This window comes from Xiphophorus couchianus, chromosome 18 (assembly GCF_001444195.1).
Source record: "Xiphophorus couchianus chromosome 18, X_couchianus-1.0, whole genome shotgun sequence".
Taxonomy (NCBI): domain Eukaryota; kingdom Metazoa; phylum Chordata; class Actinopteri; order Cyprinodontiformes; family Poeciliidae; genus Xiphophorus; species Xiphophorus couchianus.
The window spans coordinates 28,526,300-28,550,019 of NC_040245.1; the positions used below are offsets into that span (position 1 = coordinate 28,526,300).

Here is a 23,720-nt window from a genome sequence, read left to right on the forward strand (position 1 = left end):
ACTGTTTTTCCCCTCATGAAACCATTTTATCTTTTTATATATTTGCTTTTCGCTTAAAAGGGAAAAAGAAATGTAAGCAAATTTTATTATTTGTAAGTTTACAAATGGCTAAATGGCATATTGACAAAGTGAAATGTGATGAGACTGAACTGGGAATGTTCAGTCTCATCATGAGGCGTCTATATCTCAATAGATATTAGTTTAGTCAGAGTGGAACTCTAAAGCAAAAATATCTTTCTGTTATATGGTTCGAATCATATTGTGATTATAAAGATGACCAGTAATTAGTAATTGCATGTGTTGCTTTGGAATTTTTTTGTTGTTCAAACCTGATTGAGACATTTACATTTTGAGCACCAATAAATGTGAGCTAATCTTTCAAATATGGGAAACAACATAAAACTGTGCAGGTAGATGATCTAATTTAGAAAACATTCATCAGCTTTTGGTTGATTTTTGCTCTCTTACATAGATCTTTACTGTTCACCTGCATTCTGCTGCTGCTGCTGCTGTTCTTAAAAAAATGTCCAGACCAGAAATCTCCTAACTTTATGTACATCTGTCCACTTTGGCCTTTGAAACCAGCTCAGACATTGCTTACATAGCATTTTGAAGGAGAATTGACATCAGTTTTGTTAGGAACAGACAAATAAATATGATGATGGAATTAAACTAATTATGTACATAAGGTCTCATTTAATAAAAATCAAACCACTGTAAAAAAATAAAATAAAATCTTTATCACACCAAGAGGTTATTTGTCCTTATACCTGCGAAGTATTCTAAACTCTACATATTTTCTCACTTGTGTTTCTTCTAACTGGTGATTTACATCTGCTCCCTTGCACAGATGCCTTAGCCTTCAGATCGTTTAGTTATCTTTATGAGCAAACACATAAAAATCCCCTGTAAGCTCACTAACAAACCCTCCTTGTTCAAATGACTGTAATAACTGTCAGCCAAAACGGATGGCTCAATGATCTGTGAAACCATTGCTTGTTTTATTGCTGATAATATGATTCATGCACAGACATGTTTTGTGTAAAGTTCTGCCTGAGCCAGAGTTAGGTCTGTTTGTCTAAGTTTCTGTGCTTAAAAGAGGGGAGTGGAGGCTCTACTTTACTTTTCTTCTGCTCAGGATCTTCAAAGAAATTAGGCACTAATGTTGGCTTTGAAGTGCCACTCGACTGCAGTTTTGATATTATATTGCTTTATAGTTTATTGAAATGTTCATAACAGAAATATTCTAAGTGTTCAGTTAGTTTCCATGGTAACGGTAAGTGCCTTTGCCCATTAGCAGCTGGAATCAAACACAACAACTTTCCAGTTGCAAGACCCCAACTCTATTAACTGAGCCATGGTCCAGATTGAACTTCAGGTTATTATTTTGTTTGTATGGGATACTAATTCACACTTTACATGGATTTCTGATTCAATAAACGAAATATCTACAGTTACTAATAGAAAAAAATGGTTTAATTCTGGTGGATCTGTGGGTCTGCTGAGTTTACACTCATACAATGCTCCTAAGAACGGTTGAAAATGGCCCGAATAATTGTGAGCATTGTTCTGATGACATGCTGAATGAGCAGGAGCTTCTTAAAGAGGCAGAAGTCCAATTTCAAGATGTCAAATTGCCAAGTCAAATGTCTTTTAAGTTATTTTTGATATATACAGCATTTTTTTTAATAATTGAAGGTATCTTGTGTTATAAAAAGGCACTATGTGCCCGGAAAATACATAAATACCGGCCCTTTAAGAGATACAAAAATTGTGCTGTTAAAAAAGGAGAAACAAGACAAACCCTAGTTATTTTTGGCTTTCTCTAAATATCGTCAGTTAATACGCTAGAGCTTTTATGCCTATGTAATCTTAGTATATCTTTAAAATGATAATTTGAACACGGTGGAGACTAGAAATATTGTTTATTGTTCATAAGTGGGGAAAATCAAGTTCAATGGCAGATACACATAAAAATAAGTGAATACTTAGAACTTTCCAAACAATCCAACTAATAATAATAATAATAATAATAATAGAAATAATTATCCTTACTACCAATATTATTTCCAAAATATATATCCAAGTTTTCTTTTGTTGGCTAAGTTACCAAAAACTATGCAAATGGCAAGTCTTTATTCTATAAAATATTCCTTACATGTTATATTTCTTTCAGCAATAATAATTTGCAAAATCTATTTCCTAAAGGAGAATCACAGCCTCAGAGACTTTTTTTCTGCTCCATAGTTTGTTGGGAGTCTGATTATGCGCAGTGTCTTGTTGATTAAAACAACCACAGCATCTGGTTTGAATACAAACACGCCAAGAAAGTTCCACAATTTTCCACAGTGACATTTCACTGTTCAGAACTTAGTTCAACTAGTTTGATTTAAACTTAAAAGTTTTTTTTAATTCTCTCTAGTTGCATTGTTCAGCTTGTGTGTTGCTTAATGACTGACCAAAAACTGATGATTGGCTGTCAGCATGTAAATACAGTTTCTAATGAAGAAGCACTTTAGTCTTCATCCTGAATGCCTGCAGGTTTCTGCAGAAATAGCAAATTCTTGTGGCTTTCTGCAGAAAAAGTGTATATTTTGTATCTTTCCATATGGCGCATAACCTCCCTTCAGGACTGTTCAAACAGAAGCAACTAATAAACCTTCTATTGCCTGCCAGAGTGCAGAACACTGATGCTAACCTCCTGAATGTCTGCTGCTGCAAGGATTCCAACATCTGACTGCAGTTTGATGTTCCTGCCAGGATGTTACGTGATAGGATGGTTATTTTAATCAGCCTCCACAGGCCATGTCGAGCCTGACGCTAAGCAGATGCTAATGTGAGGCCCATTAAAAGACACAGGGAGAGAGGGGATTCAGCATGCGCAAGCAGGCGGAACAGCAACAGTCTGTTTATTGCTCTAAACGTCAGGCATCCTGCGAAGCGCCCCGGCTTTCTTTATTCTTTCTACTCCTTCCCCTCCCCCTCTCTCACTTCCTCGTCCCGAAACGCTCTGTTTTTACTGCCGCCGCTCGATGCAGCTGGGCGTTCCCTGAAGAGTTTGTTGAACTGTCTTTAACTTTATTGTTAATCATGAAAGCTAAGCAGAAAAGGTTATTGTGGGGAAACAGATTCTCACACTCGTGTTTATGTTTTGCAGCTTATTGCTTTGCATTTTGCCGTATATTGGGCCCCCCTGGCTCTGCTCTGCTTAATAGCGCCAGCCCCGTTTTTATGAATACCTACTTGGGATGTTCAAGTAGGCATGTTAACTTTATAAAGTGGTTTTTAACAGAAACAAGGTCACAAAGAACAATAGAAAACAAGAGTAAAATTAAAAATAAAAAATTCAAGTCTAATGAAATAGTTTTGAGCTGCTGCTTTTTTTAAGGTTTTATTGGCTCTAGTGGGCTTTACTTGAGAGTGGTTAGACAGGAAAGCAGGTAATAACAGAGGGGGAAGACATGCAGCAAAGATCTTCAGGCCAGGACTTGAACCTGTGATGTCTGAGTCAAGGACTAAAGCCTCCATATGTGTGTTGTGCTTACCCACTGTTCCACCACAGCACCTTGAGCTGCTTCTTAAAAATGTATAAGAACCCTTTCTTATGAATTTGGGTGAGCTGTTGTTACTGTCACTGTTTAACCCCTTATTATCACAGTGTACTGAGGGAAGACTGTGGTTATATTTTCTCTAATTCAACAATAGTGGCAAATTGCTACTATTGTTTAAGCACAATTGTTAAGCACAGTTTCTATAATATTGTTCTATTTTAGACTGGACCGTCATTATTCTCTCAGTTTTGTTGGAATTTAGGTAGAAATAAATGCTGGAGAAATAATGATTAATCTGGGTGAAGCTTGGACAATTCATCTTAGGCATGTTCACCTAAATATCATTTGCATGTTAAAGGAAATGAATTGAAACTAGTCAGTACAAAAATAGATAAAAAAATAAGTAATGGACTTGGAACTGAATCTTGTGGGACCCCATGTGATTTTAAAGTGTGGATATTATGTATTTTTTGGAAGTATAGTACCATTTCATAGCACAATCAAGTAACCATGTTACTTTCAGTTGTTATGAAAATGTGGTATATATAAAAAATGCAAAAGAAATGTAGCTTTGATCAACCTTCAAATTGACCTCTGTCTCTTTAAGAACCTCCTACTCTTTGTGACACTCCCCCTTCAGCACGTCATCATAACAATGCTTCTTTATGCCATCCAATGATGCTGTTTACAGCCGTTATTAAGAGCATTGTAGTTCATATGTTGAGCTCAGCAGACATGCAGTTTCACCACGTGTTTGCTAATTGCTGCTGCCACTAGTCTGGAGGAGCTCAGTGGTGGATGAACGGGGGAACTCGGCTGGAGACTGAAGCTCTAAGGCAGAGCTTTGTGAAGTGGGCGGCACATTGTATGAACGAGTGTTCAGGCACCCCTGAATGGCTGCCACGGGAGATTCAAGGACTTCTCTAACATGCATTAATGAGTCACAGCAGTAAATGTTGCATGATACTCCCCCTATAAGGAAAGGTAGCTGTTTTGGATAGATGAAGTTCTGTCAGATAACTAGGAAGACAATAATATTAAGACAGTTGCTAGGGATACCGGCTCAACACTTTGAAACTGTCAAGCAAATTTTGAATCCACCATGTAATAGACTCTCCTACGACTAAGTTAAACAGTTTCAGACTGTTTTAGATGGCATTTAAAGTTCAGTACAGAGTCTGAATCTGATGAAGATCTATGCTGTATATTGGAGATATACATTGTTGAACTTCAACAAGGCAGTGTCAATGGAATATTTTTTAAATGACTGAAAATATTAACAAATGCCTATACTACATAAGAATGTCAATTACATTTTTTACAAATAATGTACTTTTTTTTAAAAATAGCCGTTAAATATCCAGTGAAGCTTGCAACAAGATTATTTATATAAAAGTTTACTTTTTTTAAAAAAGCTTTTCGCCTGAGTCTTTGTTTGTTCTGAGTTTGAATTGTATGTACTCTGTGGATTGTGGGCTCTGACTGATGCTGTTTTCAGGGCTCTCATGTATAGCTGAAGAGGCAGGCTAATTGTCCACCGCGGACAGGAACTGTCAGGTTGTTCGACAGCTACGGAGGTTTCTGTCATAGATGCTCTAAAAATATGACTGGACTCCACTTAGTGCTCGCTGAGTTGTGTCAGGGTCCAAATGTGACGGGCTTTAGCTTGACAGTTGTTTATCGGATTTACTCCCTTTTTCTGACAGTCAGTGCTTAAGTTTATTATGTCATATTCATGGCAGTTATTTATTAACCTTATTCATCAGCGATATAGTTATTTGTTTGATGCTTACAAGATTGAGTCATGACAGCAGACGTTGAGCATGAACCTTCAGTGGAGTTGTGGCTTTTTCTCCATGAAATATCTAACATTTTTCTTTAGAAAGACACAGTATGAATATGTCTAGTAGCCTAGTTGTAAATGGTTTAAGTAGTTTGAATAATATATGCTTTTTTTTACTTTCTGCAGGCAGCAGTAAACTGGGTGCTGATGCAGCGCGGCATTGACGATAATCCCTATACAATACAATATTATAACAGAAATACCATAAGAAGTAGAAAAATCTAACTCAAGACTTGGAAATAGGAGGAATAGAAAAGTTGGTTACTGAATGCCACACATAGAACATTAACCCATTACTATAAAGTAACTGGATTATTCCAATTAAATCAGAATTAAAGATGAATAACTATTATATTCATAGATCTGTTTGTTGCCATTTAGTGATTCAGTGATGTCCAGCTCCGACCCTTCACCATCAGACGTTGGAGTCTTCATTGCTTCCTGAACTACATGGCTCAAAAAAGGTTTCATTAGAACCAGCTCCCTCTTCTTCACCACTCCATCTGGCTTCTTCCTTCAAAACCGCAGATAAATTGTTTAAATCCTTACTGAAATCGCTCTCAACGTCCTCTACGTCTGTGTACTCAGCCTTAGTTGTTTACGTTTTGACTTACCCTCATTACATCACAAGATGGCGCCGGTGTTTGACTATATTACTACAGACAAAAACGGCCACACTCTGCATTTATAGTAGTTTGTGAAAAATATTTATTATTAAAAGGTTTTGTGTACACAGAATATGAGCACAGTAGTTCATCTTTTTAAATCATGTAAGCAGTTTTATCATGTCAGGGACATTTTAAGCCCTTAGCATTCAAATCAACCGAGTCAAGAACATAGATCGTTTTAACCAGATGTATATTTGCGTACCATTTTGCAGTTTATTTGTGTATTTATTTAATTGCAGTAACTCTTAGCTTGTGCAAACAACTTGTAACAGACTGGCAATATTTTCAAATGGTAAGTTGGTCGTAGCAAAATTTAAACGAGTTGGAGGGTAAAACATGTGCTGAGTTTAAAGCCTCTAAATGGAGCTCCAACAATCTGCTCTCTTTCCAAGGTGACTCAAGTGGAAAAATCAACAAAAAAAGACCAAAAAGTAAATAAATCAGTTCCCATCTTGTACATTCCTGAGAGAAAAATGGTTAAAACCCAAATTGCAACACGTTCCCAAGGTTATAAAATGTGTTTCTGTCCACTGGGAAAAGGGCTTGTTGTGTTTTTCTTCTGAGCAGGCAGCATCTTTTTCAGGGGAAATGTTTTGTTTCCTGCCATCCTGCTCAGTGGAATGGAAATGAAAGCCATGAAATAGACTTAGCACAAGGGAAAAAGGAGAATGTGGGCCCGCTTTGCCTTACCCCTGCCTGGCTGTCACCCCATCACCTCGAGACCAGGGGGTTCATGGGGGGCTTGGGAGGAGGAGGTATTGTGAGACCGCCAGTATGCCTGAAAAGAAGCCCAGCGTGTTTTCTACAGGAACCCCACGCTCGCTACATACACAGAAACATCATAGGAAAAGACGGGACATCCCCAAACTCTCTTTGAATATTAAAGAGACTTATCACAGATAAATGGGCCGGGAAGATGAGAGACAGTCGCTCCATTGAGCAGCAGAATGGTGAAGTTCAGCGTCCTCGGTGTGTGTATGGTCCCCCCCCCTCCCATTAGCATCCCAGTGGATTCAGAAGGATGGTGAAGGGGTTTATATACTTAGCAGATCTCAACAGCAGTGGGAAGAACTACTAGCAACATTTGCAGTTTGATTTGATTATTTTTGAAAAGGTCTGGTTTAAAAGTTCTCAATTTTCTTTGTGTTTTTTAAAAGAATATCTGAAAAGGAACTAGGACGATGGAGAACGGTGGGATCTCCTCTGTGCTTCTTTGCTTCTTCTGCTAAGAGTTGCTGAACTGGAAAAAAAGACAAAACATTTTTTTGTTTCACCGCTCTGAGTCTGTGCAGTGAACACACACCGCCATGCAGGTCGTGTGTTTTCTGGTGGTGGTGTTTGCGGTGCTCGTCATGCTTGGAGTTCCTAAACACCATAAAGGTTTCCGCAGGCATCCCGGCCTCACCGACTTACTGAGGTCTCAGTGGTGTAAGCGGCTTCGCAGTCAACTTCACCAGAGCCACCACACCTTGAGGCGTTCCCACAAATGCAGCCAGGTCTTCGTCAGTAAGTATTAAAGTGCTGCGTTACTGTACCATCTTGAAAACTGAGGAAATGCTCTGAGCACTTTGCAGCAGGTTTCCTTTCATCTCCTCTTAAGTTCTTGGAAGTTGTTTTGTGCTTAAACTCCTTGGAGGGGGGGGGGGGGCGTGAAAAGCTTGTTTCCGCTTGGTCGGATGTCATTTCTCTCGCAACTGTTGCTGTGTTGAAGGTCGCAGTGGGAAGAGCAGGACAGAGACTTCATTGTTTGCACAACTTCGGAATTATACAGTGTGCAACTGAATCTCAGGGACTCTGACGTAGCATGAAAAGTGTAACTTTAAGGATAGGGGCACGGTCACGCTCAGAGTTCAAGGCTACGGCACGTCGCTTTTAAAATGTGACATTGATTGGATTGCAACGGTAAATCGGGGTTTGGAGTTTGATTTGAGTATTTTCTAAATCTGGCCAACTATGGAAAGAATACTGAATAGACAAACATTTATATTTCTAGTCTTTTGTCTTTCCTAGTCGTTGAAAAGTTTTATCATCTATCCATCAAGTCTTTCTATTTTCTCTTCATTTATTCTTCTTTTGTGAAGAAATGTCTTATTTCAAATGAATGATTGTATTTATCAGTGGTGGGACTCACTTAAAAGTTTAAGCCGAATTAATTGGGTTTACAATTAACTAGTCAAAATTAATTCATTTAACTGAAAACCATATTGTCAAAATCTCAAAAACCTTGATTGCTCCTACATTAGTAAATATACATTAGAGCCCAGCTGTGACAAAAACATTTCATTTTAATCTTAGTTAAATAATCACATTTAAATTGAAAACTATACAATAACAAAATAAACATTTTCAATTCAAAAACCAACAGTATTGTTCATTTCCAATCTGTTTAAGTTATGCAACCATCATACTAGTGGATGGTGCTGCTATACAGTAATGTTTCAGGAACGTTTTAGAAACATGGACAGTGGATGCTAATTTAGGCTTGAACAGCTACGCTGATAAGCTAACTCATTTTAGCACAACTTGAACACAACCACAGTGTTTTTCAGTGTCCCTGCAAAACGTTTTTTGTAGCAAAATTTAACCCCTAATGGGCCAAATTTTGTTGTCCATTGATTTATTTGCAGATATAGCTTGTGCGTCAGATTTGCGGATGTACCAGAAACACGCAATGAAGGTTCCGGTTCAAAATTTTTGTATGTAAAAAAAAAAAATAATAATAATAATTATTGCGTTAACATTTTTAACACATTAAATCTATGTAATTAAGTAACTGATTGAAACTGACCCACACTAGTATGTATATGATAACATTGTGTAAATGTGATTGAATGTGAGTCTGGCAGCTCTAAAAAATTGGACATGACCAAACCAAGACCGAATTTATGTTTGTGTCTGTTTTGGTCTCTTCCTGGATATATTTGCATGTATCTGTTTATTACAGCTAATGTGAGTGCAAAAATACAAACCATCCCATGCGTTTCGTTTGTGCACTTTACTCCACGAAATGCTGCATCACACATTTAAAATGCTTTCATTTAGCAATCAGAGCTGCACTTCCACATACCCTCTGAGGTTGATGGGTCTAAAAGTGGACTTTGCGGATAATTGCTTCAATTTTACCACTCTCAGCTACGGGCCTGAGGAAACACAACCGTTCATCTGGTGGTATTGAGCTGAGGAGCCACTTTGCAGATCCAAGGCTGTAAAAGCTTTCAGGAAAATCAGGTACATGAGGAAGCGAGTGAGAATGGAGTGTGTAGGACTGTAATGTAATGCAAATGGGAAATAAAAACGTGCTCCGAGTTGAAAGATATGCTTCCGTCTGTGCTTTGTGTGAGTTGTTATGCTTTCCCTTTTTTTTCTCAGCCTTCTGCAAGTTAAACTTTTTATTAAAGTAGGAGTGGTATTCCTCTTTTCTGCTAATACTTTAGTTTTAATTCAAACACCTTGAAATTTTATTTAATATTTGCATTTGCCAGTGTCTATATGACACTGATAAAGATGGATGTGATTTGCAGTAAATGAAACGAGCAAAAGCTCTAAAGCAAACCGATGAAGAGTGGTGGGGAGTACATTATGCATTATCTTGATGTATTATTAACTCCATCTGAGTTTGCGATTTAAAATTCACATTTAAATAGTCAAAGTTTAAGCCTTAATGAGGTTTATTTTGCAGAAATAAATGTTCTTTTTCACTCATGTAGAAGACGCTCTTGGCTTCTGCAGCCTTATTGGAGATTTGCTCTTTGTGAACATATTGGCTGAGTACATAAAAATGTTGAACGTGCTTTATGCCTTTGTGCTGGACTTGGAAATCAGTAATGGAGATCTGCTAAATGTGACAGAGCAACACAAAGTAGAGCATGAATGTGAAAAAGATGTGTAGGTTAAAAAACTTTTAACCTACACATCTGGATACAGATGCATACAGATGCATCTGTATGCATCTGTATCCATGCATACAGATGTCTGTATGCATGGATATTCAGCTCATTTTAACCAGACTCCCTCAAATTAAACTCTACATTAGACTGGAGATACCATGCTGGTGCAGCATTATGCTACGGGGTGCTTTTCTTTAGCAGGTCACAGTTGATAGGCAGATTGTGGGAAGTAAATACAAGAGATTTTTTTAAGAACGCCTGTTAGAAGCTGCAAAACACTTGAAACTGGAGCAGAGAGTCCCTTTCTAACAAGACAACGGCTCAAAACATTCAACCAGAGCTAGAATGTAACAGTTTAGTGTTTCCTAGTTAGTGTAGGAATGGCCTAGTCAAAGTTCAGATCTAAATTAAAATGTCTGGCAAAACTTGAAATTGTGATTGAGCTTTATGTATTTTGCAAAAGGAACAGACAACAAAAGTGAGTCTGCAAAGCAGCTTGGAGATTTTCACCAGTCAGTCAAGGTTTTTCTTTTTCTTTTTTCTCATTGTGCCTCCATTGTCTGTTGGTCTGGCATAAAATCCTAATAAAACACAGTGTTTGCAACTGTAACAAAGACAAAGCAAAAAAAAAAAAGGTTTAATGGGAATTGCTTTTTCCTGAGTGGTTTGTTACCTTTGTATCTGTTCCTTTGTCCAGAGACCGAACCCGGTGTGGTCTGCACTCTGCAGGGATTTAGACAAATATCCCTTCCCAAAATCAAAACAGAATTAGAAAAAAACGGCAATTTTATACGAACCCCATAGTTTCTTCTTTTCTTTCTTTCTTTTTTGAATAATGCAACAAGCACTGAAACTGTCAGAAGTGGAAGCCTCAGAGAACTCCCAGTTACTGAGTCACTCAGAGTGTGGTGCTGATTCTGCTGCTCTGGTTGAGCACACGGCTCGGCTGCTCGCTTGCTTCTGCTTAATATTAGTTCCACTGGTTTTGTATTCAGTTCAATTTGGGTTTGAATAAATAAACACATGAATAAATTAATAAATAAAAGCGTTTTGCAGCTAAAAGTGGATTCGCTCCTGAATTAGTTTGGCCAGCAACCACTGGAGGGCGCTGTTTGAAAACAAATGCTTAGTAGAGCAGGGAGCGCAGCTTTCAGCTGAGCCCCGTTTGGAAGATTTTCTGTTTGTTCACTTTTAGTCATACCTGCTTTGCTTTGCCAACAATTCGGTTTAAAACATTAAAACTATTCTCATAAGCTTTGTTTCTTTATTTCATGGAAATCCGCTTCACGTCATCTAAGATGGAACTAATATCAGAGGCACATTTTTTTACGGGTGTCCCAAATAACACTTATAAAAATAATTAACAGATTTAAATAGAAATGATCACACTAAATTATTTTATTAACCAACTGATTAAAACTTGGAACTGAAGCCTGGAGGGTAATAATGAGCTGCATTAGTGAGCTCTTTTAATTGGATTATGCTAAAATACATGAGTAAGTTAAAGATGTTTGAAGAAGTTTTAAACCAAAAGTCAAATGTCTGTGACTTTCAGTGCTCTGAAAATAAACAAGATCCTGGAGCCCATCGCCAGCTGTCATCAGTACCTTGACTACCTAAAGAAGTACACAAAACACAAATTGAATGTGAGTTGAGCTGTTTTCATTCTGTCTGACATCTGAAGTCAGGTTTGAGGTTCTTATGGTGTAGGCTCAGAACCGGCCCCAGGCTTAATCAACCTATGCTGCTGCTTGGGGCCCCTAAAACCTTCAATTTCAGACAAGATTTCAACATTTGCTTATTGAGAATGAGAATACTGTTGCATTTGATTTAACCGTTTCAACGTAGATAGATTAGAAGATTTAAAATTTTAACTTTTAAACGTAAGACTTAATTGGCGAGTTTACTTGTAAAAATGCAAAGAATCATTTTAATAGTTTGATTGCTGTGTAACCATAGCTGCAATCTGATGCTATGAGTTTAATCTTTTTGTTTGTTCACAAATATGTCTCTGTAAACAATAACCAGTTATCACTGATTGCTTTAAAAGCTCAACCAATTAAACTTGGTCCCTCTGCTAGATTCCACCAAATCCGTATTGAAATGGTCTTACCGTCTTGGAATGGCCCTGTATTGATATATATATGATGTAAAGCACTCTGAAATGCCTTGCTGCTGAAATGTGCTATACAAATAAAATTTGATTTGATTTTTGATTTGATATTGACTTGACTAAAAATACCACAGGTAATTCATGCGTAACCAAAAATATAGAAGAAACACTAGCAAAGTAGTTTCTTTAATGGAAGTGTTGGGTTTGAACATTGGCCCTTTATAAACATTCTGTTCAGAACAGAACAGAGCTAGCCATACAGCAAGCTAATGTTATGCTAGTGAGGCTATCAGCTAGTCAGCTGGGCACCAGTTGTTTTAAAACAGCGTCAGGCACTTCAATACAATGACCAGCTATGTCTGTGCGACATAATGCCATTTTATAGCACAGTCAAGTAACTATGGTATGTCACCTTCAGTTATGAAAATGCTGTGTATAGCAAACATGACTTAAAAGAAACTTAAGTTCAAAATTTGATGCCATGAATTTGGACCTCTGACTCTTTAAGAAGCTTCTTCTCTTCCTGCTTTCAGCACTTCATCAGTTCTTAGGAGGGTAAGTTTGTATGATGACTGGCAGTTTCACCAGGTGTTTGCTAATTGCTGCTGCAGCTAGTATGGTGGAGCTGAGTGGAGAAGGAGTGGAGAAGGAGTGGAGAAGGAGTACTCTGTTGGGGGGAAACTCGGCTGGAGAATGAAGCTCCAAACAGGAGCTTTGTGGAAATAGATAGTACTTTATGTAGGCAGAGCTTTGTGAAATCAGCCATTGTGGTGCCCTGAATGACTGCCATGGGAGAGTCCAGGATTCCTCAACCAGCCATGAAACTATCAAAGAAACACCCCAGGTATGTCTTTGATGAGGTAATAACATCATAACATGATATAAAGCTAAGAAAAAGTCAATTTTATATAATACTTCCCCTCCCCCTTTAAAAGATGACAGAAACATCTCCCTAGTTTTAAAACGAGAACTTTGTAATATCTTGCTACATGTGGATACTTCCACAGCTCTCCATTCTTAATGGGAAACCATTTCTAACAACAGCCCTCCAGCACTCAAAGCTAGCCAGCTAGCCTACAGCTAGTTACCCCCACCGGAGCCTGTTGTGAATGCTCAGGCTAGTTAGCATGGCCATTGGACAGATAAACAGATTTTTTCTGTAATGGTAAATCGTTTCTCCGCCATTAGTATATTGGACAATTTATACAAGGCGGGTGGAGGAGCTAAAATCTTTCGCAGACTATGTTTCATATTACATTGTCACGACATAAGAACAGTTCTAACACTTCAAAAAAAAAGTTACATAGTACAGCTTTAAACCACAAACCAGAAAATAGTTTCAATATAGTGGTAACTTATGAGGTCTACAAAGTGTACTCTTTTTTATATATTTATTTATTGTATATATTTAGCACTCCCTGCTTCAAGGGGAATCCAGTTGATGCGCTGAGCTCCAGCGCTGCGTTCAGCGGATCCAGGCGGGAAGAGGTTAATTTTCCTCTCAGACTCGGGTCTACTGAGGGGGTAGAAAGACGCATTACCAACTGACGGGAGCACTCCGCTTTCTCTGAATGAAACGCTGTGAGTGGGAATCCGGATCCCCTCCTCTCTCAGCTAAAGGTTCGCTGCAGGATCCGCCCGTCGGGCAGCGGAGCGGCAGAGGAGCTGAAACGGGGGGAAAGTGATGGAAAAGTTGCGCTGATCCGGGGTCCGATCCGGTGGATGAGAGACAGAGAGAAAGACCGAGAGGGAGGGAAGACGGGAAAGTTTCCGAGCCCAAAGTGACAGATCCAAAACTGCTCTCAAATAATGTGACTGTGGACTACAGATTGTTCTACTTCGGTTTGGATTTATAAACTTCCACTGCGGATTTACAAGCTTGTTTTCTTCAGTTTCTGCACGGAAGAAGTGAATGACTTGACTGAGATTGCCTGGCTGATCAGCGACGGGATGAATTCAAAGACAGGATAAGAAACTAGTTATTTTATTTTTTTTAAATTCTTTTTCACTTGGGCTGAACTTCGTGAACAGAACATGCGCTGAAAGTGCTTCTGTGTTTTCTAGGTTTTGTAGATTTTTATAAAAGAAAAACTAAAGCAACCCCCGTTTAGCCTTTGGATTCAGAGACTACTTGTCATGAAGGAGTGGATGCCTAACCTGGTTTATTGAATCATTTGGATTACATCGGAGCATTTCTTACAGGAGACGCGCTGAATGATGTCTCCAACTTCAATCGGATTTGTATTTTTCTTAGCTTTTCTCCATGTGAGCTCAGGTAAGTTAGCTATTTCTTGTCTGGTCATCTCTTTGACTTTGCAAAGATGGAACAAAGTATTGCTTTGTTTTATTTTTCTCCCTCAAAAATGGGGGGGCTGTAATGATTTGTTAGTATTAGAGATGCACCAATCAAGAGATTGGAATCGGCCGAGTTTTCCATGACCAGCATTGACTTCTTTGTTATATTTTTCTCCCTTTATAAACGAGCAGAAATATAATAATCTGCTAGAATTAGAGACGCACCAATTGAGCGATTGGAATTGGCCATTTTTTTTGCATGATCAACTGTGATCGATAAGTTGCAAATCTATTGAAACGATAAAGGTTTTGTGACAGACTTTAAAATATATTTGGTTTTATTTCCTTCCAAATCTTTAAAGAACTGGGTGTACATTTTCCATTTCCATGTGGTATGATCATTGTGGGGGAAAAGAAACTGAATTGGTCAAAATTAGATTTTTTTTTTTTTAAGGGAAAAACATCACTACCTTTCAGGAAAAGTCCAATCGGTGCAACATAATTTTTTTCCCCTTGCTTTGAAAGTTTGTCCCAGAACAAAAGTTACTCAAGACATGTATAAACCAGAACAAACTGGGACTTTGCTCATAGAAAGATTGCATTTTCTTTCACTTTTACCAAGTTTCTGTTATAATTTCTCTGGGAAAAACCCAGCAGATTTGTCTTTTGGCTGTAAAAGGGTCAACATGGTGGGCAAAAAGGATTGTCCAGCTTAAAGCTGAGCACACAGAAAGTCACACATAAAGTGCTGAGGCCATGTGGGATCAGTGAAGAGAGCAGCTATCATCGGTCATAAAGACAGCCTAAGCCCCGTTGGGAACCGTGTTTCCCTGTATGTCTTGATTCTTCCCCTGGTTGACGATTATTGCTGAGTGCGTCTTTTTTTTTTTTTAACTAAAAAAATGCTGCAGCAGATTTTAGTTTCTGTTTCCCCATTTTATATAAAATAATTTCCTTTGATTCAGGTTTGTCATTGAACTTCCTGAAGTGAGCTACCGGCTGTCTTTTTCTCCCTGTGCTGCTTGTGCTGTTTTCACACATTTCTCTGACTCACCCGTCCCATGGCTATCTTTTCAGAGTCTCCAGTCAGAGTTAGTTTGGGGTTTTCCAGGTCAGTTGCTTTAGACTTGAGAAATGAACCATTCCAGTACACAACGTGGAATGCAAGGTGGTATCTGAACAAATATGTGGTGCAAAAGTATCTAAATTAATGAAATATGTTTGGTCTTGATCAATAAACCCAACAAAACATCTCATTTCTCAATATCACTGTTTTTGCCAGCCTATTAGCCACTGGGGTCCTGGTGCTTTGCATTTCTGCTGCAATACTTTGGCCAACCTGTAATTACCCAAGTAGAAGTCAGTTTAATTATTTTCAGGTTGAAACCTGAAAGGTTTTTCTGTCACATTACACCAAAGTTTGTTGTTTGTTTAATGCGTCATTCACTCTTAAATACCCACTTAATGCTATTCAGCGTCTTAAAAATGGAGAACAAGATGTTATATCCACACCTTTCAGACGCACCGATCTGGCTTTGATTTTGTTCAATTTTATTAAAGTCTGCCCTGCCATTCGTGGTTTTGAACAATTCCCCCTTTTTTACTTTTTTTATACCAAAAGACTTCTATAATAAGAAATTGTGAAAGCTCTAACTCCAGTCTCTGGGCGATTGATGGGTGCACCTCCACACTTTGGTCCATTGCTTTTGTTTGCTTTTTGTTCGAAGGCAGAGAAGTCGTGTTGAGGAAAACTGGTGTAAAATCTAAACAGGAAACGGGGTCAAAGGTTATGGATTGAGGTCTATTTGTTCCACCTTCAGTTCCTCAACCCATCCTGTTGTGTAAGAAAAGTCTTTCATATGTCTGGGTTTCCAGTTGCAGCTAAATGTTGGGATATCTGAGGATTGTCTCTTTTTCTGGGGATGGGGTGAGATCTCAATGCCTTGCTTTAGAGATCAACTGGACAGCAGATCTCACCAGCTGATGAAATGTAGCATCTTAAGGCAATAGCTGACATGTCTTCATAAAACATACAACTTCTTTTTTACAATCTTCTTCAACTTTACGTGCTTCTTCTGGCTTTTCCTTTAAATGTCCCACCCATGCTAAACAGAGACAGCTGAGTCGTCTTCTTGCTGGAACAACTTCCACACTGAAGAATGTTTGTTACGAAAAAATCTGAAATTGTTATATTTTTGCTAGTAAATCCCTTATAGGAGCTGACCAAGCAGAAAATCGATCTATCATTACCAGCTGATTCCCCTCCGTTAAAAACTGGCCTGTAAGCAGAAGGCCAGTTACAATCAGGGTGATTGTAAAGACAAATGTTAATCAAATTAATCCTTTCTACTAGTTATAATAAAAGTACTTTATGTAAATCTTTATAATTTTTAGTTGTATTCCAGCATTGTTTCCAGGTTGCAGAAAGGCTGGCCTGGTCGTTGCCTTCTAAGCGGTTTCACACAATTCTCATTTCTCTTCAGTTCTCTGTCTGGGATTTCTCCCATTGAAGTGGATTCCTCTGGTAGACTTTTATCCAGGCCAATCGGCGAACAGAAGGTGAAGTGGTTCACGAGGAGGTCGATTTTCTGCTCTGTTTTAGAAGTGTAGTCTGGTTGTAGTTTGAGCAGTGGCAGGGGAGGAAGTAAACAAAACCCTTTGTTCTAACCCTCCTGTTGGAACCAAAGCTCAATTGGTTCTAACAAGAACTCTCATAATGTAGTTCCCATTGGACAAGAGTCCAATCAGCAGTTAGTTTTCTGTCTCCATCTTAACCCTTCCGTGTTAGACGCGCATCTGAATATTGCCATATTGAATATTGACATCAACAGCCGACTAACTTCAACTAAAGTTTTGAATTTCCAGCCAGTTTGAGTCATTTGTCGTTGTTTTCAAACATTGTTTCCTGGCTACAGTAATGCAAACTTTCCATTTTAATTTGTGAAAAAGAGTAAAATAAGATGGCCTTTGCCCTCTCACACTTGTAATGACTTGCTCTTGGCTTTGCTCTGTCTGACTGTTGTAAATTGATACCTTCATCTGTCAGCTCTCACCCTGTTATCTTGGACCTGTCCTCCTCCTTTTTGTTCAATTTTATTAAAGTCTGCCCTGCTATCTCTGCGCTAAGTGCTCATCAGACCTCACACTCCCCACACTGATACCGTTCAGGCAGGAGGTGGCTACAGTCAGCATGGTGACCTGGATCATTCTCAAGAGATAATTATCAAGATGATGTATAAATATTAACCTGGATGGTAGAACCTTAAGGCAAATATCGGAAGTACCCGTGGCAGTTTACTGTGAAGCTTCGATGACTGAATGCAGCACAAGAAAGCATGTAAGGATGAGTTTGTGCTTAAGATGATGAAAATACACTGCAAAAACACAATTTTACCAAGTACTTTTGGTAAGTTTCTAGTGCAAACATTTTAGTACACTGGAAACAAGACAGAACTGACTGAAAGGTAACTTTTAACCAAGATGTAGGAGCTTCTTTTGAGTCAATAATTACTTAATATTGATTAAAAAACTGTTCTATTTTCACTGGCAGATTATTTCACTTGTAACATTGGAAAAAGTCATAATGTGCCATTAGAGCTAGCACTTTTTCATCAATATTATTAATCTTCATTATTCTTTATTTTTGAGCAAATCAATGAAAAAACAAAATTAAAAATTTAGATACATTTAAATACGCACACACACACACACACACACAAAAAAGTTTTGCAACATACAAATCAGTCATTTCAGCTACAGTACTTGTCCAAAATGGAGTGAAAAGTTCACGCTTCGTCTTAGCTCTCACCCCTTCATCCTATTTTTCGATATACACTTTTATAAAATTACATCAATGTCTTATATAAAAATTATATATGCTGTATGTTTTAATCATCTAAGAATATACACTATTTTACTGTTTCTGTATGTCCATCTTCCATATAGCTATTAGTGATTTTTCAAATTTATTTTTCAAATTTTTTTGTACATTTTATTGAATATATTCAGTAATGTATACACTGCTTCAGTTCTTTAGCAACACTGTTCCACAAAGTCTCTCCACAGGTTAATATATGTTAAGGAATTATTGACTCAATAAAAAACAAGCTTGTTGAAAAGTTCTTTGTAAGTTATTTTGTTTGTCTTATTTCAAGTGTGCTAAGGTGCTTGCACTAGAAACGCCACCAGAATTGCTCTGTAAGATTTTGTGGTTTTGTTGCAGTGCGTGGGACAGAGGGAGTGGCGCACCGGTAATCAGCCTTGGCAAAGACACAGCAGGTCATGACAAATAGACTCATAAGTGCTGATAAATTGCAGGGCTCTTCAGCCTCTTACATCATGGTGACATGACAGGACACAGCTGGCTCCGCACGGCCAATCAATGACCAGAGCCCACAGGTGAGACGTGTCTCCACCTCTCCCAGACTCCTGAACTCAACCCTGCTATTGGCTCCTAATTATAGTGATGTTTTTTTTTTCTTTGGGGTTTATCCGAAGCAGTCACAACGCATTCCGTCTTCCGGAACAGAAATGTAATGAGGACAACTCTCGATTGTGCCGGGCCAACTCCTTCCTTCTCCCACCTGTGTGATGTGACAGCTGTATCTCCATAACTTCCACTAATGCACATTAATCAGATCCTAATCCGAACGAAACAGGGTTTTACACCCGGAGATCCGGGATTAGGCGGACTTCGGCTTAGTGAAACCGCATGGAGGAATGCAGGAGGGGTAATCAGCGTCCCTGTTTCTTTTCTTCTTTTTTCCCCCCCTCCTTCATGGGAACTGCAGCTAAGTTCTTAACGACTGACAAGATAAACATTTCAAGGCAGTTTGTTTGAGGGCAGAGAAATTAGCCGGCGATGCTTAATGATCTGCTTTCCTCTCACTGCTCTTCCTCTAATGACCTAAAAGTGCCGCCTAATTGGATTAATTTGCAAATCCAGCTGACGTCAATAGTTTGTAATTCACTCCGGCTGTAGCCTCGGCTCTTAGGCTTTCCAGGATAAGAGAAGGAATATGATTATTTCGTAAAACTAAGGATTCCCTGACGTTTCGGCACCGATATCCTGTTTACAGTGTGAGTAATGGGATGTTTGTTGAGTCGGATGTTATAATTTGGTATTGTTTGTAACCTATTTATAAACATTCATTGTATTTTATTGGGATTTTATATCATACAGTCTAATTTTTGAGAGGAAGAAAATGACGTGTAGTGTTGACATTTTTGTCCTGCTCAGTAGATTACAGCCACCTTGAGTTAATAATCTGTAAAACACAAATTTCCAGCAATTACAGCTAACTCAGATGGGATGGAGACAGGTTTTGAAACAGCAATTTACAACTCTGGCCATATATTTTCATTTGGATTTAGAACTGGACTTTGGCTAGGCCTCTCTAGTACTAGAATATCTGTTTAAATTTAGTGCTTGGATTTGTTCATTTTTTTTGTATTTAATTGCATCCTTCTTTCCTTCATCTCTGCTCAGCTTTCTGGTCCTTGTTAAAGAAAAGTGTTCCCACAGCATGATGCTGCCACTAACGCCGTCGGGTTTCAGTATTTCACGTCTTACCTTCAGATTAAACAAACACAAATCTGGAAACTGTGGAGTGTGTTGCTATTTTTGCCCTTTTGAGTCAGCTGGAATTAAGTCTGGAATTTGACTGGGCCATTCTAAGACATAAATATGCTTTGAATAAATTGATCCCATTGTAGCTTTGACTACATGTTTCAGGATATTGTCTTTCTGGAGCCCTTGGCCCTGCCTGAAGTCTCTTGCAGCCTTGAACCGTATTTTTTGCTGAGTAGACTTGTTTGTAGTGTCACTCCTTGTCCAGCTTTGATTAATTATAATTCTTTTATCCTGGAGCCCGCTGTGTTCAGGATGATGTGCAGTTTTTTTATTCCGACACACATAACATTTAGCTTATAGATAAAAAAGCTCAATGAGGTTTCTCATCTCCTCATATTTTTCTCCTCCAGGTCTGTTTCTCTGTTTGATTCTCTCCTTGTCAGCCAGTCAGTTTAGATGAAAAGCCATGTCTAAATACAAATGCAGAACTTTATTTCAGAGATGCACCGATTTGAAAATTTGTGCCGCTGTTGATACCTGACACTAATATTGATGTCATATATTAAACTGTGGATATATGTTTAATATATCCACAGATACTGTACATACCATATAATATCGGTATCTATCACCGATAACGATACATACCGATATTATATGTATATTACTTCCCTTTCAACGCCTTGAAAAATACAACCACACCTCCGACTTCTCTGCTTAAACTCCCCATAATCGTTTGCTGCATTAGTATCGCTGTTACATGACCAAACAAAAACCACATGACCACCCTCTTCCCTGATCCCTTAAGAAACAAACAGCAACAAGATAGACATAAATTTCAGTTATCAACTGATTCCGATGTTGGCGGTGATATATATTGCATCCCTAAAAATAATTCTTTGTTGTTTGTTGACTGCATAATGGGTAATATGATAGATTAAATACAATTTACACTGAATGGCCAAGTCTCTGCCTGAGCTTCTTACTAAATAGACATTTTTACCAATATTTAAAAAATGGACTGATATCGGCCAGTACCGACACGCATGTAGTGCCGATACATGCGTGCGTCCCTAATTGATTTGCAATATTTTAAGCATCAAGTAAAATCGAAACGTTGCTGTTAACTTGACAAATGGTAAAACAAAACCCAAAAGAAATTAAATATTTCTGCAAGACACTGTACCACCAGATAGACGCATATTGAAACACGGTTTTATGAAAGGTTTTCACCCTGAGCCTGCTGACCGGGAGGCAGATCCAGAAGGTTGCTGCCCTGGTGGGCCAGCGTGGTTAATGCATCTCTCCCTGACAGCTGACGTGGAGGACAAACACTCTCCCCGTGTCCTGTTGGTGTTGAAGTGATGAATGGTTGTCCCCTTGCAGGACGAAAGGTGCCGTCTGCTTTCTGTCCCACAGCGAAAGCTGGCACGCTCTGGATTCTTGCATCCAAGCTTACAGCTTTGGAAAAAAAAAAAAACGGTTGGAGGTATTTCTTCTTATATTGAAGCCATTTGATCTGATGGCAATTTTGCCATTGCTGTGTTTCCATTAATGAAGAAAAGCAATGAAAATCACATGTTGATAAGATTGTTCACATGATGATGCTGCGCCGTCACCCTCCTACCACTTCCTGTCATCGTCTTATTATTGGTTTGAGCCAGTGTCAACATCCAGCGTGTTGATCATGTTACTCGTGTGATGCGTAAAAAGTGTTTCCATCGCAGTTTTGCAAAATAAACCAATTTTGATCTTTTTTTTTTTAAATACCTCAACTTTTTATCAAAAAACGAGGTTTTTGTCCTGTTCCCATTGGGCAAGCTTATTGTCAAAATGTCAAATTGTGCAATTATTCAGCCAATGGAAATACAGCTAGTGATATAGATATGAGCAAGATAAAAGGACAGACAGAGGGATTTGTCTGTGGACAAAAATGGCTTGCAGGAATCCTCTTACTCATCTCCCCCTTCCCCTCTTTTTTTTTTTTTTTCTTTTGGCCCAATTTTTTAAGACTTGCCTTTTTTGTGACTGGTCAGTGTGAAGTCTTTCTTAAAGCCAGTGGGGATGGGGAATGGGGTAGCTGCATTGTGTTACCTTAACGGGGCTCTGGAAGGGAAAAGGGATGGAGGAGGGGAGTAGAATGCGTGTGTGTGTGTGTGAGGGGAGGAGTGCAGCTGCACAAAGGCTACCCTGGGGTGTGTGAGGGAGTATGGAGGGAGGGAGAACGGAGAAGAGGACAGAGGAGTCAAACATGCCGTGATACACCAGCTCTGGGAATATGTTTTGATCTGGCTTCTGAGCTCACATTGCATATTCTCGGCGGTCCCTCGTGGCGCTGAATGTGCTGATTAGGGTGATATGGGGGAAGAGGTGGAAAAAAGTATGAGGCAGGAGTGCTGGTGTTGGTTTTTCTTTTTCTTTATAAAGGTGAACATCTGGGGAGATGTGAGGTTGTTTTTTGTCTTTTTTGTTGTTTGTTTTTAAAGAAATGCTGAGTAAATAAAAGGTGCTGGAGAGTCAATCAGCCAATTCTCCATGTATTTGAATTCTGCATACTCAAAAGCTCCCAGAAGGCCGTTCTGCTGGGCTGTGTGGTGGCTGGAGTCCTGCTACCAGTGGGTGTGCATTTCAAAAAGGATCAGGCCTCCCTCGCTTTCATTTTCTCCTCTGGGGGAGACGGAGGGATGACATTCACAACACTCTTCCCCTGTTTCTGTCCTTTCATTCCCCCTGCCTGACTGAGCTCAGGCCTCCTCCCTGCCTCTCTAACTGGTCCATTAAGGCCTCAACACTGTTTTGAAATGCTAGACTACTTTTTTTTTTTCTAGTAAAATATGGAGTGTATGACTAACAGTGGAAAATCCAATTAAAAAGATGGGGGTATAAATTAAATTAGCAATTGAAAGATAAACTGCTAATTAGTTTGAATATTTTATGGAAATGAAACGATTAATGGAATTAATCATGATTAATTGAGTTTTGAAACAATCATCAACTAATTTAATCAATTAATTGTCAACTGTAATACAGAAACTTAAGGAAATTAGCAGAAAAAACAAAAATATACACATTCTCTATTGAAGATAAAACGAAATCTTCTACCCAGAATTTCTCAAGTGACGGTTTTCATTTCACCTGGTTCAAATTCTGTAAAAGAAAAAAAAAAAAAGCAACCTTCTATAAAGCATGCTTTGGTATCTAATTATTAGTTGGTTAATTGAAAAAAAAAAAAAGTCAATAGATAAGCACTGCACTGTAAGGTGAAGTCGAGCAGAAAGGGCTGAGCTTTTTTCTGCATTAGCTGCAGATGGATTCTTTGCTGGAAGTAATCAAGTGTTCACTAAAAGAAGTCTGTTCCATCTTAGCCAAGAAAATGATTATTTTCTTAAAAAGGTATTGAATTATTTATTAGTATTTTATGTGTTTTTGGCATTATATAAAATAGGGTTAAGTACTCAAATCTCCAGAATGTGCCAATTATTTTATGATTAATCAATTTACTGTCAGATTAATCGTTATACTACTAATACTTCATTTAGCTCCTCCCACTCTGAGCTGACTCCAGTTAAAATTTTATGAAGTGAAAAAGCTTTCTTGTTCAATCAAACATTAGTTCCCATTGATGCTGCAGGTGTTTTTTTTTAGCATATCTACCAGCTTTGTAATTCCTTTAGCAAATTCTTTGTAAAATAGTTCAAACTCAGTCAGATTGGGAAAAGAAGGTTTTGTGAGCATCTGTTTCAAAGTTTTTCCAAAACAATCCTCAATTGGACTTACATCTGGACTGTTTT

General features: G+C 38.5%; 1 protein-coding gene across 5 annotated transcripts in view; it reads left to right on the plus strand.

The window, feature by feature from the left end:
- robo1 (roundabout, axon guidance receptor, homolog 1 (Drosophila)) overlaps positions 1 to 23,720 on the plus strand; it is a 321,573-nt gene that overhangs the window by 118,442 nt on the left and 179,411 nt on the right. Inside the window, exon 1 of one of the 5 annotated variants that reach the window (XM_028045384.1) lies at positions 13,568 to 14,337. The exons of the other annotated variants lie outside the window; for them this stretch is intronic. Coding sequence (XP_027901185.1) covers positions 14,277 to 14,337 — 61 coding nt within the window. The 5' untranslated portion in view covers positions 13,568 to 14,276. Of the gene's footprint in view, positions 1 to 13,567; positions 14,338 to 23,720 lie in introns of those variants that run through there. 5 annotated transcript variants of the gene reach the window in all.